Consider the following 20,932-nt stretch of genomic DNA (forward strand, 5'->3'; position numbering starts at 1 on the left):
TTTGTCATTAGCGATAGGGTAGCATAGGATAGGATGGGATGGGATGGGATGGGATGGGATGGGATGGGATGGGATGGGATGGGATGGGATGGAATACTTTATATAAAGTGTCACCATGCTTGACCATACAGCTAGTTTACAGATATCCCACTACTAAAATTAACATAACTAGCTACCGTATAATTTCGCAGAACCTGGACTTTGTTCTATGATTTATTAGCTAGACTATAAAAACAAAGAATTTTCCATTATTTCATCTAAGAGGACTTACATTATTTAGCATGTAGACGGTTTAAAATGGGAGAGAAAGCACACACACACAAAAAAAAATTCAGTGGTTCATGTAATTTCCCCTTTTCCCCCGATGCTGCAGTCGTTCGTAAAATATCGTTTTTACATCTCAAAAATAAGATTCATATCTTCGCGCCGCCGAGTAATATCCTCTGTATAATTTACCGTGTAGAGTAACACAACCTCTGCTACACTGCTTTTATTTCGGGTCAGCAGGAGCCGCTTTAAGAGTGTGCGTTACATAATTTCGCAGAACCTATGGCAGAAACGTTGGGCTGTTTCGCAGCTCAAATGTTGTGGGTGCGGTCAGCGTTTTCGGTATTTTAACTTATGTAAAAATTAGTAAAAATGAGCAAGAAAAAATCATGTGATGCGTGACACTGACCATCAACTAAAAATAAGGCTGAAAAAGTTCATGAAAGTGTCAAAAAGTAGCGTAAACTAGACGTTTTGGGCCTAGCCCATCATCAGTATTTGAAAAGAGAGAGCCACACAAAAGACCGTGCGTGTACGCACGCACGGAAAGTGCGCGCGTGCTGTGACGTGTGAAAACCATAGTTTTCGTGCGTGTGTGTGGGTTACGCACTAGAAACAAAGTCAAAAGAAATTAAAGTTAGTGTATTACGAACTCACAACGTTACCAGCTCTCAGTTGGCTTGATAGCTCAGTTGGTACAACACTGCACTGGTATCTCAGAGGGTCATGGGCTCGAATCCCGTTCCGGCTTGAATTTTTTCAGGCTTCAATCTCACAACCGCTCAAGTTGTGTGTATAACTTCGATGATCAATCTTGTCTTCATATCATTCTCCGCACTTTAAATATATGATATTTTATATATTCACTTGTATTCTTGACCATCTACGGGTATGTTACGAACCCTCAACGTGACCAGCTCTCAGCTGGCTTGAAAGCTCAGTTGGTAGAGCACTGCATGGTATGGCAGAGGTCATGGGCTCGAATCCCGTTCAGGCCTGAATCCTTTTCAGGCTTTAATCTCACTACTGCTCAAGTTGTGTGTATAACTGCAATCAGTGATCAATCATGTCTTCATAATGTTCAGTCTGTTTAGTCTAAGCGTGCCTGCAGCTGATATTGCTGTCAGTGCATTGTTTAAAAAATGTCAAAAAAATGGTGTTCTTAAATATTTATGGTGGTCGATGCGATTAGCTATAACTGGCTACTTCTCAGGCATGCCACTTAAACTGAAAGAAAGAAATATTTCAAATAAATGTAATAGGCTTTAAAAATCCCAACTGGCGGGAGCAGACCAGTCGACTATTCACAAGCATGAGTGAGGAGCTGAACTAGAGTCTACCAAGAAACAACTCTAGCTTAGTGGTCAGAGCGGGACTTGAACTGGCGACCTCCAGATTTCAAGTCCACCCGCGCCTTAACACCTTGGCCACGCTGCCTCTAAAAAAGTAAAAAGTCGCGAGCACTTTTTTTTTTTCGCTGCATTTTATCAGCCTTAACAGCCAAACTATATGTTGCGTTGTTTGGCGGACTTGCAATTATAAAACTGTTCATATTATCAAAATTTTTTTTGCAATTTCCCGTTTGTTATTGGAAATACTTAAATTCGTAACTCAAATTGTACGGAAAATATTAACAATTATTGTATCTCTCAGTTACGACGCGCGCTTTGATTGGTCAATTTAGCGGGCCATATTGTACTGTACGGCCTGCTAAAATTTAAAGCTGTTTTTGTTGCCACAATGTTTTGTGTTTTATCGCCAAGTGTTCTTAACTTTTATAGCAAGTAAAAGTTTAAAACTTTCTTTTACTTCTAAAATTGTGTATTAAAACCTGCTAACAACTTAAGAGTCACTTAACAAAGATTTCAAATTGACTCGTTTTGCTTTTGACGTGCGTCAGAAATTTGATGCCGTTCCGCGTGAATACAAATCGTTCCCGCACCCGGCAGACGCGTAGTAGAGTTATAATAAATATCTTACTAACCTCTTCTTCTCGGTCCGTACTGTAAGTTACGGATCCTCGTTTTTCTCCTTCAATTTATGGTAAGCGCATGAGAAAAAAAATCGGTCCGTAACTTACAGTACAGCCCTCGAACTCCGTTATCAAGAGGTGTCACTGAATAGTTCAAGTCCTCTTTAATACAATGCAGATTCATATCAACATAACATTTTCCCCTGTCCTTATCTTTTAAACTTTTGTATTATTGAACCGACGCGTAATTCGACTTGAGGACGTTCGCGCTAGTCCTCCGTAGGAAAAAAGATGGCGACTGGTACATTTACCCATAGAAGTTCTTAGCGCACGAAAACCTTAACAACGTTCATAAAAAACGTACAGAAACAATATAAAATCTTCAAACATGGGCTACTTAATGTCATTAGTACAGGGACAAACACTGTAAAATTTGGCTTTCTTTGTGCCTTTTAGGCTGTGTTACGTTCGCAAGGCATTGTCGTAAACTGTACAGCCGCCATCTTTTTTCCTACGGTGGATTGTTTCTGGGCATCCTTACTGCGCACGCAAATTCACACGCCACGTCATGCATGAGAGCGCGCCCTAAGTAATAAAATGAACAATGATAGGGCAGATGACCATTGTTATAGCTTTGCCTGGATTTAACGATCTTGGACGTTCGGTGACCCCTACTTTTCTCTCCAGAAACAGACTTTATTTACAATTATCTCCACATTGTCCAAAAATGAACAAAAAATCAATGTGGGAAGTTAAAAAAATTTCAAGAGTTCTGTCCACTGCCATCCTGCATCTTGCGGCTGCAAGGCGCGTGAAACTATGGCCGCTAAATGCGAACTTGTTCTTTGAAGAACCTCACCAGTTGACTGAATTCACTTAATATAAAGGTCCACTTAAACAATATTTGGCAGAGAACATTTCACTTCAAAGATCCAATTGCAATATTTTGGGGCCTACAGACACTGTGGCCTTATTCACTAACGAAGCCCGATCTTTTCAGATTTAGGGTGTTCTTCCGGACATGTTCTCTCCAAAACGAAGTCAGTGACCCCCCCCCCCCCCCCTCCCCTCCCCCCATTGTTTCTTTTTTTTTTTTTTTACATTTCTGACATAACTAACTCATCATCTTACAGTGGTAAAAGTCTCAGAAAAAAATCAATGTTGGAAAATTTTCGCGCGAACGTCCTTAATTTCTTTATCCTTTGCGATTGCCTCTTAAGTAACTGTATATATTAAAAAGCGGAATCTTTCTCTCTAATTTAACGCAATGAATACAAATTTCGCTCAGCCTGCTCAAATTTTCAACTTAATCATACAAGATAACAACTAATTATAAGTTGAGGTCACATGTTCAAAAAGAAAACCTTTCAACTTATGTAAAACAGATTAGCAAGACAAGCATATTGATGTTATTGAATAAATGGTAATCATGAAAATCAGCAAATCAAAAAAAAAAAAAAAAAACTGAAACAATCTACAACTGAATACAGTCGAACCTCCAGTTGCGACCACCTCTCGTAAGCGACCAGTTTTCCAAAATACCAAAAGTTTCCAAGTCAAATCATTATATTTGGAGCCTTTGTAAACAACCACCTCTCGTAAGCGACCGCGACCACTTTTAGAGCTAAAAGTTTGAAACTTTCCTTTGTTTTTTAACCTCCCGTGGGCGACCACTTGACAGATAATAGAGCTAAATTGGATAATTAGGTGTTGCAACATTACCGCATTGAAAATTATCAATGTGAAGTACCGGTTCCAAATTGACTTTTCCCATGAATAAAGCAATTTAAACATGGGATAAGTATCTGCAGTTACCCTATGCTAATGAGCCAAAATCTTAACCCAATATGCTCTAAGCTCTCGTAAGCGACCACCTCCCGTGGACGACCACCAGGGCTTGACATTTTGGGTGGTCGCTTACGGGAGGTTCGACTGTAGTCAACTTCTTCTCGAAACGGCAGACCATGTCTTTTTCAAGAAGCTGAACTGACTTAGATGGGTGACTTTAGGGTCTCAATAAGCTGGCATGGCTCTCTCCTCCGCAGAGGCGACGCAGAGGCTCAAACGTTTTTATTTTCGGGTGGAGAGGATCCGCTGGGTGATGTGAGCGCAGGCGCAGGGCTACGTGATTCGACTTTGCACCTGCACTCACTTCGCATAGTGGACTTCTATGACGAATGTTCGAGCCTCTGCAGAGGAGAGAGCTGAAATGGCACTGTATTTAATAAGATGAAAGAGTCGACGTGAGCTGTGGAACTTATCACACACTTCGTAGCCCGAAGTCTCAACCCAAGATGATCATATCTAAGAGTTCCTTTAGCCATCCTTCGTGCTGCTCGTTGCTTCGTGTAACTCTGTGAAAAATAGAATACACAACGATAAAATTGAAAAACAAAATCACGTTCTGTGGCTAAAAGTATGCATGTAAAAACTGCAAGCTTTCGACTGTCTTAACTATAGTCTTCAACGGGCGCATTTTCTCCTGATGAAGACTGTAGTTAGACAATCAAATGCTTGTATTTTTATATACTTTTAGCCAGAGGACGTTCCAAATTTTACCATGATTCATCCTGGCTGCGGCCCTTCTATATTTTCAAGATTATACAATATTTTAATAGTTGCAAAAAAACAGCTGACGCGAAATGGGGCGGAATACCCAATTAATTTATCAAAGCTAGAGGTAACAACAAATTTAAACACCAGGATTTTGATTCGGACTGGTACATACAGGTCGCTTATAAATGAGATGACAAGCTTCCAGCAAAATGTTCTCTCACGGAGAAGCATTATCAGCTCCGGACAAAAAAAAAAAAAACGTTATCGGCGCCGAAAAGAAACATTCAATTTTGAACCGAGGAATCATTCGGTCCAGCCCAGCAAGTCATATAGGTTTTGGGTACTTCCATTATGTGGACTGTTGCTGATTTTAAAACAAGCAAACACAACGTAAAGCTAACCTTTTGCTTTCCCTCCTGTCTTTGATTTGTGGCGACCACACTTTGAGGACCCTGAATCTGACGCCCGTTAAACAGATGGCGATGAGATGGTGGGGGAGACAGACTGCTAAGCAACAGGGTCGCTCCTCGATGTCCATAACAGTCAGCAGATCGCCTGACCTGACGTTGAACAGACGAAGAACGTTGATTCCTCTGTTGTAGACAAGACATTCCTCGTCACAGACAAACTTGAGGTCAACCACGTTTTTGCTGTTAGGAAGAGTGTGGTGTGTGCCTCCTGAAAGTGCATCGAGGATGTGTACACCAGGGCCGTCAAGGAGAGCTTTTCCCCAAACAACTACAAACGTTTCCTTAGGAGAGAAGATGCAATGTGGCAGATCTTTGTAACCTTCACACCAGGGCAGAGACGTATCCCGTTCCCAGATCAGTGTCGTGGTATTTGACAACCTCAGAGTCCCTTCTATCCAACCTTCATTGGAGCTGAGCGGAAAGCGATTCTTTTGGCTAAAAGTTACTAACTGGCAATTCCTGTTGCATGCAATAACCTGCCTTTGATCAAACGGTTGAATCGTCGACACAATTTCTCCGCCAGTCGTAGCTACGATATTTACGTCCGCTTGCCTTCCCACGCATGCGATTAGTTCTTCGGATATAGGGATCAAATTCGTGACTCCAGTCAACGTGCTCCAGCATCTGACACAAGTGGATAACTTGAAATTCCACAGCTCAGGTGGTTTGTTTTGTGCCACCAAAACAACACCATCTCTCACAGGTACAAGAGAGATCAGCCGAAGCTCTAGTCGCCCTTGAACCTTTCTATTTGAGACGTCCCAGGCAGTGACCGTTGTTTGACTTGTCTCATCATTACTTACTACATAAACAGTCTGTCCATCGATAGAAAATGCAAAATCTTGCACGGTGGTTTCTGGACTTTCTCCGCTGTTCTCTTTCAGCTTGCGAAGATCTATCAGACTCAGGTAGTTGAGATCTGGACTACTCATCAATGCAGTTTCTTCGTTTAGCACAGAGATGAATCCTGCTTCCCAAAATGGCACCACGCTTGACAACGTTTTTTTTGAGATGTCAATCGGGTCTCCTAACAAAAATCCTCCATTAATTCTATGTTCAAACTCCCAGGGACCGGAGTTGTCTTGGTCCTCATCAATTTCCTCCAAAACAGCCTTCGATGCGATGTTAGGAGAATCTTCTAAACTGACTTTAAAACGGCAAGTGTGTCTTGACAGTTCCGTGAGATGGAGACAAGACAGAACTTGATTGTCATGTGAGAAGTTGATCAACCCACAGGAAAGTGGTATTGCCGTTTCTCCGAGACAATGGAAATCATAGCCTACCTCAAACAGACAGATTGAATGTGGATGGCAAATCGCTAACAACGTACCATCACGAGAACAGGCAAACGATAGAACAGGTTCACTTCTCGTTAAACGAGTGATCTCTTTACCAGTTGACAAACTCCACATGATTACGCATCGTGTCTCATTGAGACAATCGGTTAGCATCCTGGTGCTGTCATCAGAAAAGTGGCAAACAGTGAAATTGCAGCTACTTGAGGGAAAGAGCCTTTGATGATCCCCATCAATGGTATAAACACGACTGAGGTTCCCTGGTAACACAAAGTTGCCGTTAGGATGGAAAGCGACAGAGCGATAACATGAGAGGGGCCTCAGACTCTGGTCCAAGTTTCCGAATTGAGATGACTGAGGTATTTTATACGCACTTCCAAATGGCACACCGACGTAATCTTTCCTGAATATGACAGGTCTTACCCATTCTAGCTTGCTGGTCTTGAGCGACCACAGTTGTATCGTTCCATCATGGTATTCACAAACCATGTAGTCTAACTGAGATGATACATCAAAACAAGCTACTGTATCTGAGCAGTGTAATTCAACTGAGGCACCACCTTGGGGAGCGTCGTCATCTAGGCATTCCATGTACGGAATTTCAAAATATCTGGTCTCCAACACGTTGAATGCTTCAGGGGACACCTGTGGTCCGCCTTCGTTCAGTGCAAGTTGGAAGAGGACACGCGGAAGATCCCTCAGTGTGTTACGGTGCTTCCGTAACAAGAACAGCAATGTACTTAGGGCTCTCTGCAGTTCAGCAGGCAGATCCTTAGACATCTCATGCATTTGAACGGTAAGGATATCTTCAGTGGCTACTGTGTTGTACGCGTTACTGACACAGAGCTTTGCATACACTAGTTCCAAATCAATCACATACATTTTTATCGTCGATTCAATTCCATAAGGACTTGAATCCTCCCCTAGAGCCAGCATGTGTTGGACACCATGTTGAAGGGCATACTTCTCAGTGTCACTGAACTGTGCATCATGAACGCCTTTCTGTTTCAAATCCTTAAGTGCACTGGCACAAAGCCTTGCAAGGATGCAGTGGCCCTCTCTCTCGTCAACAATAAAGTCGTGATCTCCATAGCAGAACTTGTCAGTCAACCAGTCTTTTACTGACTTGTGAATTATGTGCAGACGACCATCGCGAATTGGGAGAAGAGCGGAAACGCAGCTTATAGCTTTGTTTGCTTTTCTCTGATCAAGTTTCGACATGGTTCCAAGTCCAAAGACTTTTGAAACGAAAGCTAGCGGTAATGGTTCCCTCGAAGCAGTAACAGCACAAAGAAAGATCAGAAACGTTTCCTCGTTTATACAAACTTCATTGCAAAGTTCGACCTCCAGACGCTTAAAATAAGAATGGTAAACAGAGGAAATGCTTAACGGCAAGTTGAGATCCAACTCCCCTTGTTGTAGAAGTAACGCATTCTTCTGAATAAAATCAACGAGGAAGTAGGCGTACAGCATCAGGCCTTCGGACTTTGCTACAAGTTTCTTTATAAAAGCGTCTGACACATCTCGATTCACCACATACTGCAGCTTTTTCTTGAAAAACAATTCGATGTCGTCCAAATTCTTTTCGGCATCTGATTCCAGCTGTAACGGTTGCAGATGTTTGAGACTCTCTACAATGTTTCTCTCGGGACGAGTGGTTACCAGAAATCGGATCCACAGTGGAAGCTTGCAAAACTGATTGGCAATCACGTCGAGCAACTCATTGCGTCCTTGGTAGTCACTTTCATCCAAGCCGTCTATAACAATTAGCGTGTTTTTACCAGGATCAGCCACAATGCCCAGGGGCTCTTTGAAAAGCAACGCAAACAGCTCTTCGGTTCCCAGGTTATCTAATTCTACTCCCAAATTTCGCGACAGTTGTTCCACAAGGATATTCTTGTACTCTGGCAGGGCTTGGCATAAGTGGCAGGCCAAGGACTGAAGCATCAACTGAGGATTTCGGTAACGGGTATTATTATGCTGACAAAAGTGGCTACCTAACAGTCTGTCAGCTTTTTGCATTCTTTTGCAAATAACAGCAGAGATAACCGACTTTCCCATGCCTGCATTTCCGCTGATCACCATCACGCGGTTTTGACAGTTTCTGTTGTCTAACCAGTCCTCCACTTCTTTGAAGACCCACTCACGGGTGTTAACTTGAAATCTTCCTGCGTGAAACTCGATGTCTCCCTTAAACTCAGACTTTGCCAGGTTTTTGAGGATTTCTTCTGAAACGTTGTCTTTTGTCGTTCGATTTAATTTTGTATTAACCGTTTTCTTGAGCATCTGACGAACTTCCTCTACAGCCTTATGTGTTTTTTTCTGAGCGCGAGTTATCTCATTCAATTGTGACTTAATTTCCTCTTCGCTGTTAGCCCACTCAAACAGAACATTTAGATAATCCTCCTCCCCGCCGCATTCCGCTTTCAGTCTATCAATTTCTGCCTGGTCATGTCCGAGAACAACAAGAACAGCACTGATCTCGTTCCAAAGAGCAGTGAACGTTGCTGTGTCAAGACCTGTTGTTGTAACATGACCGTGTAACTCATTGCGAAAATACTTCATACGAGCAAGGTTTGCCTCAAGGGAGAGATCAGTGGGGGGTGGCTTTGTGTGCCATCCAGAGGGGGGAGGGTGCAACCCGCAAATGTTGGTCAGCAGGACAAAAAGAAGCGTGATGTCAAAAGTGTTAGAATCAGGAACACCTCCACCAGCTGGTGAGTCTTATGCAAAACTCGTTTCTTTAAGAGTTTGTTAAGAGTAATGTAGTTGGAATTAAGAGCAGTCACTAGATTTGCAGGGGAATGATAGCTGTTGAACACTTTCCTCAGCACCTTTGTTCCACCGTCAATGAGAAGCCTGCTCAACTTTGCTCCGTTTGTCTTCTCAACTGAACTGTAAAGGGCCGGTCCTTCCATTTCAGAAAGATGTGCTGACGTTAATTACAAAATGCTTCTCTGATTGAATATAAATGGCCAAACCTATCAAGGAAAAGATGCCGCCTCTTTCAGCATTTGAATGGGTTAATTCAGGAGCCCATGGCTCTTGGCTAATTTCCTACAAGAACGAGGTATGAAATATACAATGCGAATAAAATAGTTGAACAAACGTTCCAAAACAGTGCTTGTGAATTCGTCAGCGAGAGGGCGCTATGTATAAAATTACTATTTGGAAATATAAACTTTAAGCTAAGTGCAACGTTGACCGAAGCCTCTATCCTCTCTTATAATTCACTACTAAATTTTCTCCGATTCTTATTGGTGTAAATTGATCACGTGACGCGATGGTAGTTATCGGCGGAGAGACACTATCTATCTGCCCATAGTGCATCTCCGGATGAATAGTACTCGACCGTGGGGCATATAGAAAAAAAATTGAAAGACGCAATTTGTCTGTTTTTTTTGTTGTTTTTTTTTTTCCAAATTTTACACTTGGCTTTTCACGCCTTTCATCTAAAATACATGATTTTTGAAGTGGCGCGAGGAAGAAAATTTAGACACAATAGAGCGTTTATTCCTCGGAACAATATTGGAATGAGGTACGTCAGTGAAATTTGAAAACGCAGGTTTATTTCTACGGTTAGGCCTACCGTACACACTAATTCTAGCCTAATCCGTCATGAAAACGGAGCTTCTCGAAAACGCTTTTTAAACCAGAGCAATTTGAAATCGCAGCTTTCTTTTTACGGTTAGGTCTTCCGTCACGGAAACGGAGCTTTTCAAAACTTCTCTTCAAACCGGAGGCCCATTGTGTTCCTAAAAAAGGCAAATTATGCTGCTAGCACTGCTTTCAATATGTGGAATTATGTAAAAAGGCTGGGGAATTATGCCAAAGTTCACACATTATAATTCTAGATTCCACAATTATGCTCATAAAATGATCATTAAGGTTTCGCTGCATTTAACAGCCAAAAGATGATCCAGTCAAAGCCAATAGAAAGCATCTCAAAATTGTGTTTGTGAGCGGCATCAAAATATTTTTTTAACTTATATATTAACAAATGCTCGTCATCCCGCGCCCCGACACGCTCACTTGTTTTTTGTTCTTACTCACGGATTTTCGAGCTAAAGAGAGACTGCTCCCCGTCTAGCTTTGATATATCCTTGCTATGAAATTTCTAATCAACGTTGCCTTAAAGTGGATGAATATTAAACGAACACTTCTTTGCCAAAAAATTAACTTCGTACTCTATCTACTTCCCAGAGTCCTAATAATCCTTATCCTTGACCAACGACGGTTCGCGTGATTTAAATATGACGTCATGCACGACAAAAACAAGTCACGCGACACCCACGCGCCTTCTACGAACACTAAATTTTGAAATAAAGTAAATAAAATAAAATAATTAATGAAAATGATGAACGTCTAATCTATATGTACTGTTCTGCCTTCAGCATCGTAGCTACAATAGAAACAAACGTAAGAAAGGGCTTCATAGATTTTACTGAACATTTTAATTTATTTTAAATGATGGGACTGAACAAACCGGAAGGGAAATTTTCTAATAGTAGGTTATATATCGTGTAGGATTGAAAAATTTACGTCGTTGTAACAATTTGTATCGCATGCTTTGTTCGAATTAGTCAGCAATGGTAGTCATTTGGCCATCAACATCTTTTGCGGAACATATCTTTTAAACTTTTCAGACACAAGTCGTTGTAGTGGCTTCAACGCTCGCAGTTATTGAGTTTATTAAAATAACTATGCATTCGATTTCATACGTGTTACGTTGTTCGCTACCAACAAGCTAAACTATAGAGCCTGAACCAGACAAGACCTAAGAAAGTGAATAATGTGCCTGTTCATCTTTTCTAAACTGAAAAAACAATTCTGGAGCGGTAATACTGGGCCATGTAGACACCGTGAAATAAATTTCAAGTTTTCTCTAGATTTTCTCGCCCAGCTTCAACGCGAACGATTAGTACTAGATAGGAAATGCTGACAGAAGGACTACCTGATTCGAAATTCTTAGCTTACCTTCTTCAAGTTAATGCTTGTTATCTAAATTCAGCCGTTCCATGTCGCTGCTTCACAACTTTTTGAAGTTCATAGACAGCTTGATTTCAAACGATCGAGTAATTCGCTCACCGAAGCGCAAAATGAAACCAGAGGTGTCTTTTGAAAACGGAAGCGGTTTCAATTTCGATACCAGGCGGAAGAGGCTCTGGACACTAGAATACAGTGACGGGGGGAACGTGGAACTCCAGTATAAATTTTCAAAGCTAATCGGAAATTTAAAAGAGAAAGGAGCCTTGTATAGGGTCCACAATATGTGTATACAAGTCCCTTAAATGTATCACGGGCATCCATGCTACTGCCATAGGGAAAGTTTAATAATAATAATAATAATAATAATAATAATAATAATAATAATAATAATAATAATAATAATAATAATAAAAATATTTATATAGCGCCAATATCCTAAAAGTTCAAAAGCGCTTTACAGTTAGAAATATTAAAAACACTTAAGACAAATAAAGTAAAAAGTTTCCTCTGCACCATATCTGTTGTCCCTCATTGAGCGGTTTGTATAAGTAATCAAATGATTTCGAGTGCAATTTGGAGTAAATAAGCACAAGTAAATTTTGCAGAGACAACCCTCGGAGATATTAATCTCTGCAAAATTTAGAGTACTTATTTATTCCAAAGTGCACTGGAAAAATCATTTGATTACTTGTTAATAATATACATACAATTTAGTTTCAACTCTCTGCACTGTTTGTGATTAATTGACGTGCCCCTCAGCCAATCAGTATGCTGAAAGTTTTGCATGTATATTATTAGGAAACTAAAAAACTGCAAAGATCTCGCTTGATTGAACGTTGGATCTCACAGGAGATCTAATCAGCCAAACTTGAAAAGTAAAACAATGATAAGTCAAAGACTACTGCCAGGCTGACACAACGTAGTATATTTAATACAATATTTCCGCTGGCCAGAGGAGTCCTCTTCAGGTTTATTAGATGTTACTAAATTATGAAAATGAACTTACAATAGTATATAATAGTGGAAAAAAATTGCTCGTCGAATTTTCACAGGCTAGAATGGGCTAATGGTATAGATTGCACGTGAGCCCAAGCCTGCGAGCAGGTTGAAGAAAAAGACGCCAGGTGTCAGTGGTAACCGTTTTATCCATATCTACTTAGCTTCAGTGTAGCCCCTGAAGAACTAACCGAAATATTGGGCATAGAATTTACTCTTTTCAGCCGTCCGGTCAGCCTTTCAATTGGTCAGTGGTGACCCTGAGCGCGAGAAGTGAGCGCCAGTTACGCGTCCGAAAAATGGCCTCCGCCTGCGCGCAAGAATCTCCTTCCCTGCTCCACATACGTACTCGCGCTTGTTCTAAGCCTCTACCAGGCGTTCAGAGTCGGGGCGCAGCGCGAAAAAGACGGCGGAGCAAAACTGAACCCCTGGAAGAGGCTAACTTGTTCCTAGAGTGAAAAGGTTGGGGATGCCTAGGAAATATTAAAAGGACGCTGTCAAATTCGCTTTAAAGTGGTGTCCTTGAGAGATAAAAAAAAAAAAAAGCTCGACTCTCACCCACATTATATTGATCTCAGTTTAGAGATTTAATTCAATTTTCCGACGAACATCCCCGTTTAAATTTTGTTCAAATGGGAGTCCTCTCCCCCTACCCCTGGGGATATTAGTGACAAATCGGTCATTGACAAAGTGGTCACGTACTGTCACACAAAATCGATCTCGCTAACTTGTAGTCGGCACTACTCGGATTAGAAAGAAGAAACTGTTTTCACCTTGCGTATATCAAGCCGCTTTGTCTAGTGTATATAAATATAAAGGACTGAGATGACAGACATTATCCATCGAAGGTAATATGGTAAGGATGTCTCCATCAACAGATCCCGTAACATCGTAAAACCTTTTGAAGTCTTTGAACACCAATGTGGTATGGTAACCTGCGTCTCAGGCAGACAATTTCAAAAGTCGCTCTCTTTGCTTCTTTCTCGCTCTTGCATGGACTCCGCGTTGAAGATAACTGTCCTCCAATCTCCCCCCGTTTTTCTTTTTCAAATGCTCTCTTTCGTTGTGGTTTTCGTGCTTTAAAAACGCTGGTTTCCGGCCGGCTGTGACACGCTCGTCTCGTTGCTTCTCCCACAAACGTCGCTCCAGTGAAACAAGTCTGGAATCAAATCGGTAAAAAAAGTAACACATGAAGCCTATCGTGCACAGGGCAACCAACAGGTTGAAGATAAAGCCGTAGCAAAGCGACTGCGGGTAGCTTTTCTTGTGCATCGTAACAGCGCTGGCGAGGAATTCACATCAGATATGCGTTCATGAAGGTGATCGTGATGTCATTTTATTATGCACAAGTAGCCTTCCTGTCATCGATAAGGTCATAGAGGGATTAAGTTTCAATTTATTAAAACATGCGGTCGGTGGTAAAATAAATATTTTGACTCTTGAAATGGCTGCAATCCTCTTTGTTATGATACCTTTGGCCTTTGTGTCCTTTGTTATAACCCGCCTGTAGGATCATATTGAATGTTTTTGCAGAAAAGAAGACAACGTAAAGAAAAACAAAATTATAACAAAATCAAACAAAAATGAACGGGGATAAAAATAGAAGAACCGTAGCCAGGACAAAACATATTAAAAATTTATAAAAAAAACGTTCACTGGCTATATAAAGTTAAAACTTTCAGAGCTTTCGGCTGTCAGACTGTAGTCTGACCATCGAAGGCTGTAGTCTGACAGCCGAAAGCTCTGAAAGTTTTAACTTTATATAGCCTGTGAACGTTTGTTATAAATTTTTAAAATGAACGGGGAGTTTAAAATGGCCCCCACTGCCTTGACAATGAGAGAGATTTTTATCAATCAGGTACTTTATTTTTGTCCTTTCAGTTTAGATATCAACTCCATTAATCCTTTTTTAGGATAATTCCCCACTGCTCCGTCTAATCAGCCTCCGACCTCCCTATCTTCCTAACCAAACAAACCTGAAACAGCGCCAAGTAAGGCCCGGGCATTCACGAACTGGGAAAACGAGCGGCTGTGAACGATCCGGGAGACTGTTTGAGATTTGTCTCCTTCAGATCCCAGCAATAAGACTCTGGCTGCATCGGAAGGGGGAGGGAAATTAAGACCCTGGGTACATCGACGGGAGAGGGGGGGGGGGGGGGGGGGAAGAAGGCAACTCCCATACAAAAAAGACAGGAGTGCTTGTCGTACCTTAAAATAGTGGTTTTAGTTCCTCTTAGGGTGTTCACGGCTTAAAAAGGTCCACAGCGAAAGCATCCGCGGTACCTTTTAGGGTACTGAGCCGAAAAAAAAAAATGACAGGAGATTAATTGTTGTTTTAGAATTGGTACCTCTAAAGGGTAAAAAAAAATTTCAAGCCACGCTCAGAAAGCGGGATTTTGGTACCTCTTATGAGGGGTTCTTTTCGACGAGCATCGCCGTTCTTTTTATATGGGGCTGCACTCAGTTACTTTCTGATCTCAAACCCAACATAAATTGAGATCAGAAAAGCGGTGTTCCTCACCCACTGTGAAATATCCATGGTTTATCGAAATCGAATTCTTCTAAGTTTGGTTTCATGGTCTTTTGTGGGAAAATAATTATTTCATTTTAAGAACGCTTGTTACTGTTTCATATTTTTGTCAGTATCTTTCGAAGCAGGGTTGTCCCGTTTCCTCTTCCATAACGCACGCACTTGCTAGTCATCTGCTATTGTCGGGTAGTGGTGATGTTTTACGGGGTAAAATTCTGTACGTGAGTTAAACAATGATGGCTGGCTGCCAACCTCATCTTATGTCGGGAGATAATTCTTCCTTGACTGAGGAATTTGAGCATCAGGCCTCGAAAAAGGTTTGATAACTAAGTTTTAAGCGACAGTGTCACAGCTCATTATTGAAAGCTCTAGCTCTCTTTCCTAACTGCCTTCAAGCCAAAGATAAGAGAAATTTCAACTTCATGGAACTTTATTCCGTCTTTCAAGATCGTAGCAGTACACATAATGATAGAACCCTCTCAGAGCTCTATTAGCAAGTCTTTTAGACACCAACTGAAACCCTTGCTTTGGGTAAAAACTTAGCGCCGCCTGTTGAGCGCTGGTTGTCAATAACACGACTTGTTCATAACCTATCTCTCTTGCATGATTTAAAAGTTCACTGAGCAGTTTCCTAGCTACCCCTAGTCGTCGGAACTCGGGCAAAACGGCCATTCTCCGAAGCCTTCCGACAGTTTCCCGACGTCTTCCGAAGCTGTCCTCGTGGTCGTCCAGGGGAACAAGAGCGACCATGCCGATGATTTTCTTGTGTAACTCCGCCACCCACATGTGGGATTTCGTTTGACACAAGTAGGTACTTTCCACATTGTCTAAATCTGTATGCAAGCAAGTTTGAATGTACCTCGAGAAACCAATGTGTAATCCAATGAACACGGTAAGTAATAAACCAAATAGGACTAAAATATAGAGCTTGAACGACCAAAGGGGCCATATATGGTTTAAAAGCCCTGCAGGCAGCAATAGCAACAATCCATACAAAATAGCCTGTGACATGATGTCACGGACAAAGGGACCACGCATTTCTCCCATGCTTTCTGCAAAGATGTTGCGAACCACGTGACTGTCACGTGATTGGAATGAACGAATAATGACGTCAGTGTATTCGTGTCGTTTGACTTCTGCTCGACTTGTAGGAGTCCTTTGTAGTGTCATGTCTGCATTGAAAAAAGGAAGTTTTACGATTGTCTGCAAGTTTGTTAGGTAAGGTAAAGTAAGTAACTTCATTTTACCAGCTGAGGGTAGCCCATTCAGCAACAAGGCTGGTATCCATAAAGGCTCAAGGAAATAATGATATGTACAATTTTTAAAATCTAAAACATTAAGTACAATTTAAAAGAAAAAATGATTAAAACTCCAAAAAACAATTAAAAGGCTAAAATACACAATCAAATATTATATGATAAAAATTTTATCAATTTCCAGGGAATAAAAGTTTCTAATAAAAATGCTTAATTATCAAGCTTTTAAAATTACTCAAGGATGGGGCACTTTCAATGCAAGCGGGTAATGCATTGAAACAGATTGTTCCTGCATACTTAAAAGTTCTCTTTCCCATATTGTGTTGAGGCTTCGGTGGGTGCAGGCCGTTACTTCTTCTAGTGGCATGATCATGAAACGTCCTATTCATTGTAAAGTACCAAGATACTTCGGAGCCAAATTAAGTAAGCACTTAAAAGCTTGAGAGAATGTGTTACATCATCACACTCTTGTCATTTGGAAACTTGTCTTGTCAGCAAGGCAGCATACAAATGCTCTCTAATAATCCTCAGATCGTCTAACAGTTCCATTTAGGGAAATTTGTTAGCATGTCACCATCTCCTTGATGACTGGCATGGTTGACGTAGCCCTGACAATTTCAAGGAGAATTATACCAGAAGCAGTCCCTATTGTTTCTCAGTTTAAGGAGGCAATGTGGTTGAGTGGTTTAGGGTGCTGGATTTGCAATCTGGATTACCCTGGTTCAAATCCTGATCCCAATCACAATCTGGATTGGTTCTCAGTAGTCCCGAGTTCAACTCCTCAACCACATTGTGTAACTGGCCAACTGGCACATGTGGGTAGCAAATTTAATGCTGAGGGGTAACCCTGCTATGGACTAGCATCTCATCCAGAAGGAGAAGGTGAAGGAATACTGCAAGCTGCTTTTGCTAGAGAATCTGGAATAAGTTCCAGCAGTATGAACCACTCTGCCCAACACATAATTTTAAAGAAAACTATTGAGCATGTTTTCAATCAAAAGCAATTCTGGGTTTTTCTGTAATGTGTGGTTCCAGAAAATATCCATACCCCCACCATAGATCTTACACATGAAAAAATAGTAGCTTGAAAACTTGTATTTGAATCACATTATGTTTAAAAATAAACTTTCTTTCTTCAAAAAGCACTTTGGAAGCTGACAAGAGTGAAGAACATGCTGTTGCGTGGAAATGGCTGCCATGACTTGTTACCAGTGTACATGCAGCCACCTTGTGGACCGAAAAGCACTGGTGACTAGCCTAGTTTGTTTGAAGCTGTTAGGTGGCAGTTGATTTCTTTCGTGAAAATGAGTTTCTTTATAAAGGTAGAAATGATGTTATGATTTCACAAACTTGAGAATTTCTTGTTCATGTTTATTTCTGTCCAGTTGTATGTGATTTTGCTGTAAAATTGGCTTTCGTCATTAGTGTGTTAGCGATCGTGTTCATGATAAAAGTACAGTGTCAATTTCATCTACACTCATCAGTCCTTCAACCAAAATTGTACCACATTCACAAAATGAGACTTAGTCGTATAGGAAGGTAATTAAATTTGACAAGTTACCAGCATATTTAAATAAATTGCTGTCGGTATGTTTTCTCGGTAGGTTTCTTTCACAGGTCACAGGTCACCAAAAATATGCCAAAACATCATAAAACAGATGCATACAAGTGCGTCCCAAGTGTAACTATAACAGCTCTTTTCTGAAAAAAAAACAAAAAAAAACGCATAGGCGAAATTAGCTGTAGCACTGAAAGAAAAAAAAATTGATCCAAAGAAAGCCAAGAGTTATTTCTGTTGAAAACATAAATTGTTTGTAGCCTTTCAATATAAAATGAAAACGAAAGAGGCTTACACTGATGTTGACAGTGAACCAGGAGGGCCTAGAATCTAGTCTGTCACGATGTGTCACACACGGCATTTTGATGCATCAAAATGGAGGGTTCTGTATGTTTTGCGAAAGGTGGATAGAATTTGTACTTTTATGTGACACATGATTTAGCCTTTGCATTTTTACATAAAAAGTGATTGCTTCTTTTTTTCTGTGAACGCGAAACTGTTTTCGAATTTTTTGTGATGCATGAAAAGGCCAATTACTTATGCATGAAATTGTTTTCAGAAGAGGTATAGGGGACCCTCTTGTTTCTGTTTAGTACATACTCGTTGTAAAGATTTCAAAAAAAGATAGAAATAAAACAGTTCAATTTGCTATCATAATGAATTATCTTATTACGATAAAATATATGTAACACTACATGTCTGAAAGCTACATTTCAACCCATTTCGTACATATATCACCCCTAGAAATTTTTGTCATTAAAATTATACAGTAAAACATTTTTAGTTAGGGTTTGTTGCATGGAAACATCGATAAACCTCTTGGGAATCTCGGGTAAAATTTACATCGCGAGTTTTACTGAGTGCTTTTTGATTGTGACCTGTGACCTGTGACCTGTAAAAGAAACCTGCCAATGTTTTCTTTGTGTGTCTCTTCAGGTGTTAAGATGGATCGAGAATAAACAGCAGTAACATGCAATACAGACGGTTAATTGTTTGGAGTGTTTACTTCAACTTTAACACACTTTCTTGCCAAAACTATTTTTTTCAGAGAGTACGGGGGGTGTACATAATACTTGTGGAAATTCCAGAGAGGTGGGGTGGAGGTTATTTTTGTGTTCAAAAAATGGAAATTCCCTCCATGGTAGGGGTATATATGGATATTATTTTTCTGGACCCGAGCAATCCAAATGATATTGAACTTATATCCTCCCTAACAAATGGATCATGTGTACTAAATATAAAGACATCCGCAGTTGAGTGTTGATCAATACCCTTGATCAATACCCTTGATCGACATTTCTCAAACTCATTAATAATTCACAAAGTTAAAACAAAGAAATAGGTCTGGATACCCGGTCTTAATTAGCATAGATTTTGAAAATTTTATTTCTCCGTTTACTCCCTAGTTTTTGTTTGGATTGAGAAGATATATCAAACACTCAAGACAGTGTTTCATCAGCTATCCAAACACTGCTGCCCATGGTATTTTCAGCTTTCTTCTCGGTGTTTGGATATCCCGATGAAACACTGTCTCTCATATTTGATGTAAATTATTACTTGATGGACACTTGATTGACATCTCTATGAATACTTGGTCAACACTAGACCGACACTTGATCAACATCTCCACTGACAGTTGATTGACACTTGGTTGACAGTCAGTTGATAGTTGGCTAAGTGTCAACCAACTCACACGAATCGATCAACACTCAGTGGCATGTCTTTGAAAATTCGAAAGCTTTGAAAATTAGTCAACTGATCAAATGTTGATTGAGTGTTCGTTGAGATGCTGATTGAGATGTCGATTGAGTGTTAAGGTGGCCGAACACAGTTTTCAAGAGCTTATGCCTAATTCACCATTACTTTTAAGCTATTTATGCTTTGGCGCCCGTTTTTTTGCTAGAGTCAAGGTTAACCACAGAAGGGTTTATTCTCGCATTTTGGCTAAGGTGTGTGCTGTTGCCATGGCAATGGGGCTGGTTAAAAACAAGGCTCAAAAAATGGTTTTTGTTTATTTAAAAAAAATCCAGTCGTTAGTTTTTTTTCATCATTTGCCCACTACGAATTGACATTAAATCCCTTCTGTCAACACTGTTCTAATAAAATTTTGACATAGGAGATTTTCGTAATTCGCCGTAAATCGTTTTCACTGCATGTTCTGTATTATTAAAAATTCCCTATGTCAAAAGTAAGACTTTTTTGCAATAGATCATTCACGTGGCTTCTGAACTATTTTTTTGCCAAATTTCTTGAAATTCTAACGGCTGGATCGTCAGAAATCGGCAAGTTTCTGCAAAAGCAATTTTTCCAGCAGCTGCACATGCGCTGCATTTAACTGGGTTCTTTCGGTAACTAAGAAAAAGCTGAGAATTGCTGGGTTCTTTGCGTCGTTACCTTTTCTAACATAACTTTGTAATAAAAGACTAAAACCATCAATACACTGCGTTCAATAATAGAGAAAAATAGCAAAGATAGTGCGGGTGTTGAGTAAGTAAAATGATCGCTCTATTGACGGCATGTTTGTTTTTGCAATCCTTGTGCGCGCGCTCAATTGCATCAGCAAAAGCGCGCGCGAAAACTGTGTTCGGCCACCTTAATCGATTTAGAACAATTAAGAACATATGATCCAACAATTCAAAGCCTTAAAGGGCTGGGAAGCATAGATTTGAAGAATATTCCCAGTTCCTGCAGTTTCCTGCGGGTTTCCCGAGCTTTAATAAAGTAATACTTCTATGCTTTTCAAGGAAATAATTGAAAAAGAGATTTAACTCATTTCCTTTGAAACACACCATCATATAAATTGTCAAAACTCTATCAGACTAACAAAATTTTGAGCTCCGAGCAAAAAGAAACAATCGAATATTGGTAATGGAAAGTCAAAAATTTAAATCAGGCTAATAAGTCAAGTGCAACTTACCTACCCTCGAGTAGGAATCTCCAAAGCTCTGAGAATCACACGAAACGTACAGCTTCTAACTCGCCACATATTGCAGAAGATTGCAGAACCTTTCCCACGCTTCTTGGTCAGCTGTTTTGCTGTCCA

At 40.4% G+C, this 20,932-nt stretch overlaps 1 protein-coding gene and 1 pseudogene across 3 annotated transcripts; both read right to left on the reverse strand.

Moving 5' to 3' along the window:
- Positions 1-3,341: 3,341 nt before the first annotated feature.
- On the reverse strand, positions 3,342-12,229 carry LOC110042832 (uncharacterized; annotated as a pseudogene). Its single transcript, XR_016210109.1, has 3 exons — positions 11,538-12,229; positions 5,197-9,541; positions 3,342-4,593 (listed from the first exon to the last, which is right to left on the reverse strand). The product of XR_016210109.1 is annotated as an uncharacterized LOC110042832 (transcript).
- A 3,258-nt stretch (positions 12,230-15,487) lies between these two features.
- LOC110042736 (N-acetyltransferase 8-like) lies at positions 15,488-20,932 on the reverse strand. Of its 2 annotated transcripts, none has more exons than XM_020748108.2 (2): positions 20,811-20,932; positions 15,488-16,247 (listed from the first exon to the last, which is right to left on the reverse strand). In XM_020748108.2, the coding sequence occupies exon 2, from the start codon at positions 16,243-16,245 to the stop codon at positions 15,496-15,498; it is 750 nt and encodes a 249-aa protein (XP_020603767.2). In that variant the 5' UTR covers positions 16,246-16,247; positions 20,811-20,932; the 3' UTR covers positions 15,488-15,495. The 2 variants fall into 2 exon arrangements, with proteins under 2 accessions (XP_020603767.2, XP_020603764.2); XM_020748105.2 differs by having other exon boundaries at positions 20,807-20,932.

This window comes from Orbicella faveolata, unplaced genomic scaffold (assembly GCF_042242905.1).
Source record: "Orbicella faveolata isolate gen_17 unplaced genomic scaffold, um_ofav_v1 contig_34, whole genome shotgun sequence".
NCBI classification, from domain to species: domain Eukaryota; kingdom Metazoa; phylum Cnidaria; class Anthozoa; order Scleractinia; family Merulinidae; genus Orbicella; species Orbicella faveolata.

Coding starts and splice junctions, on each gene's coding strand:
- LOC110042736 (XM_020748108.2), bottom strand. CDS start 16,245: ATGACACTACAAAGGACTCCTACAAGTCGAGCAGAAGTCAAACGACAC.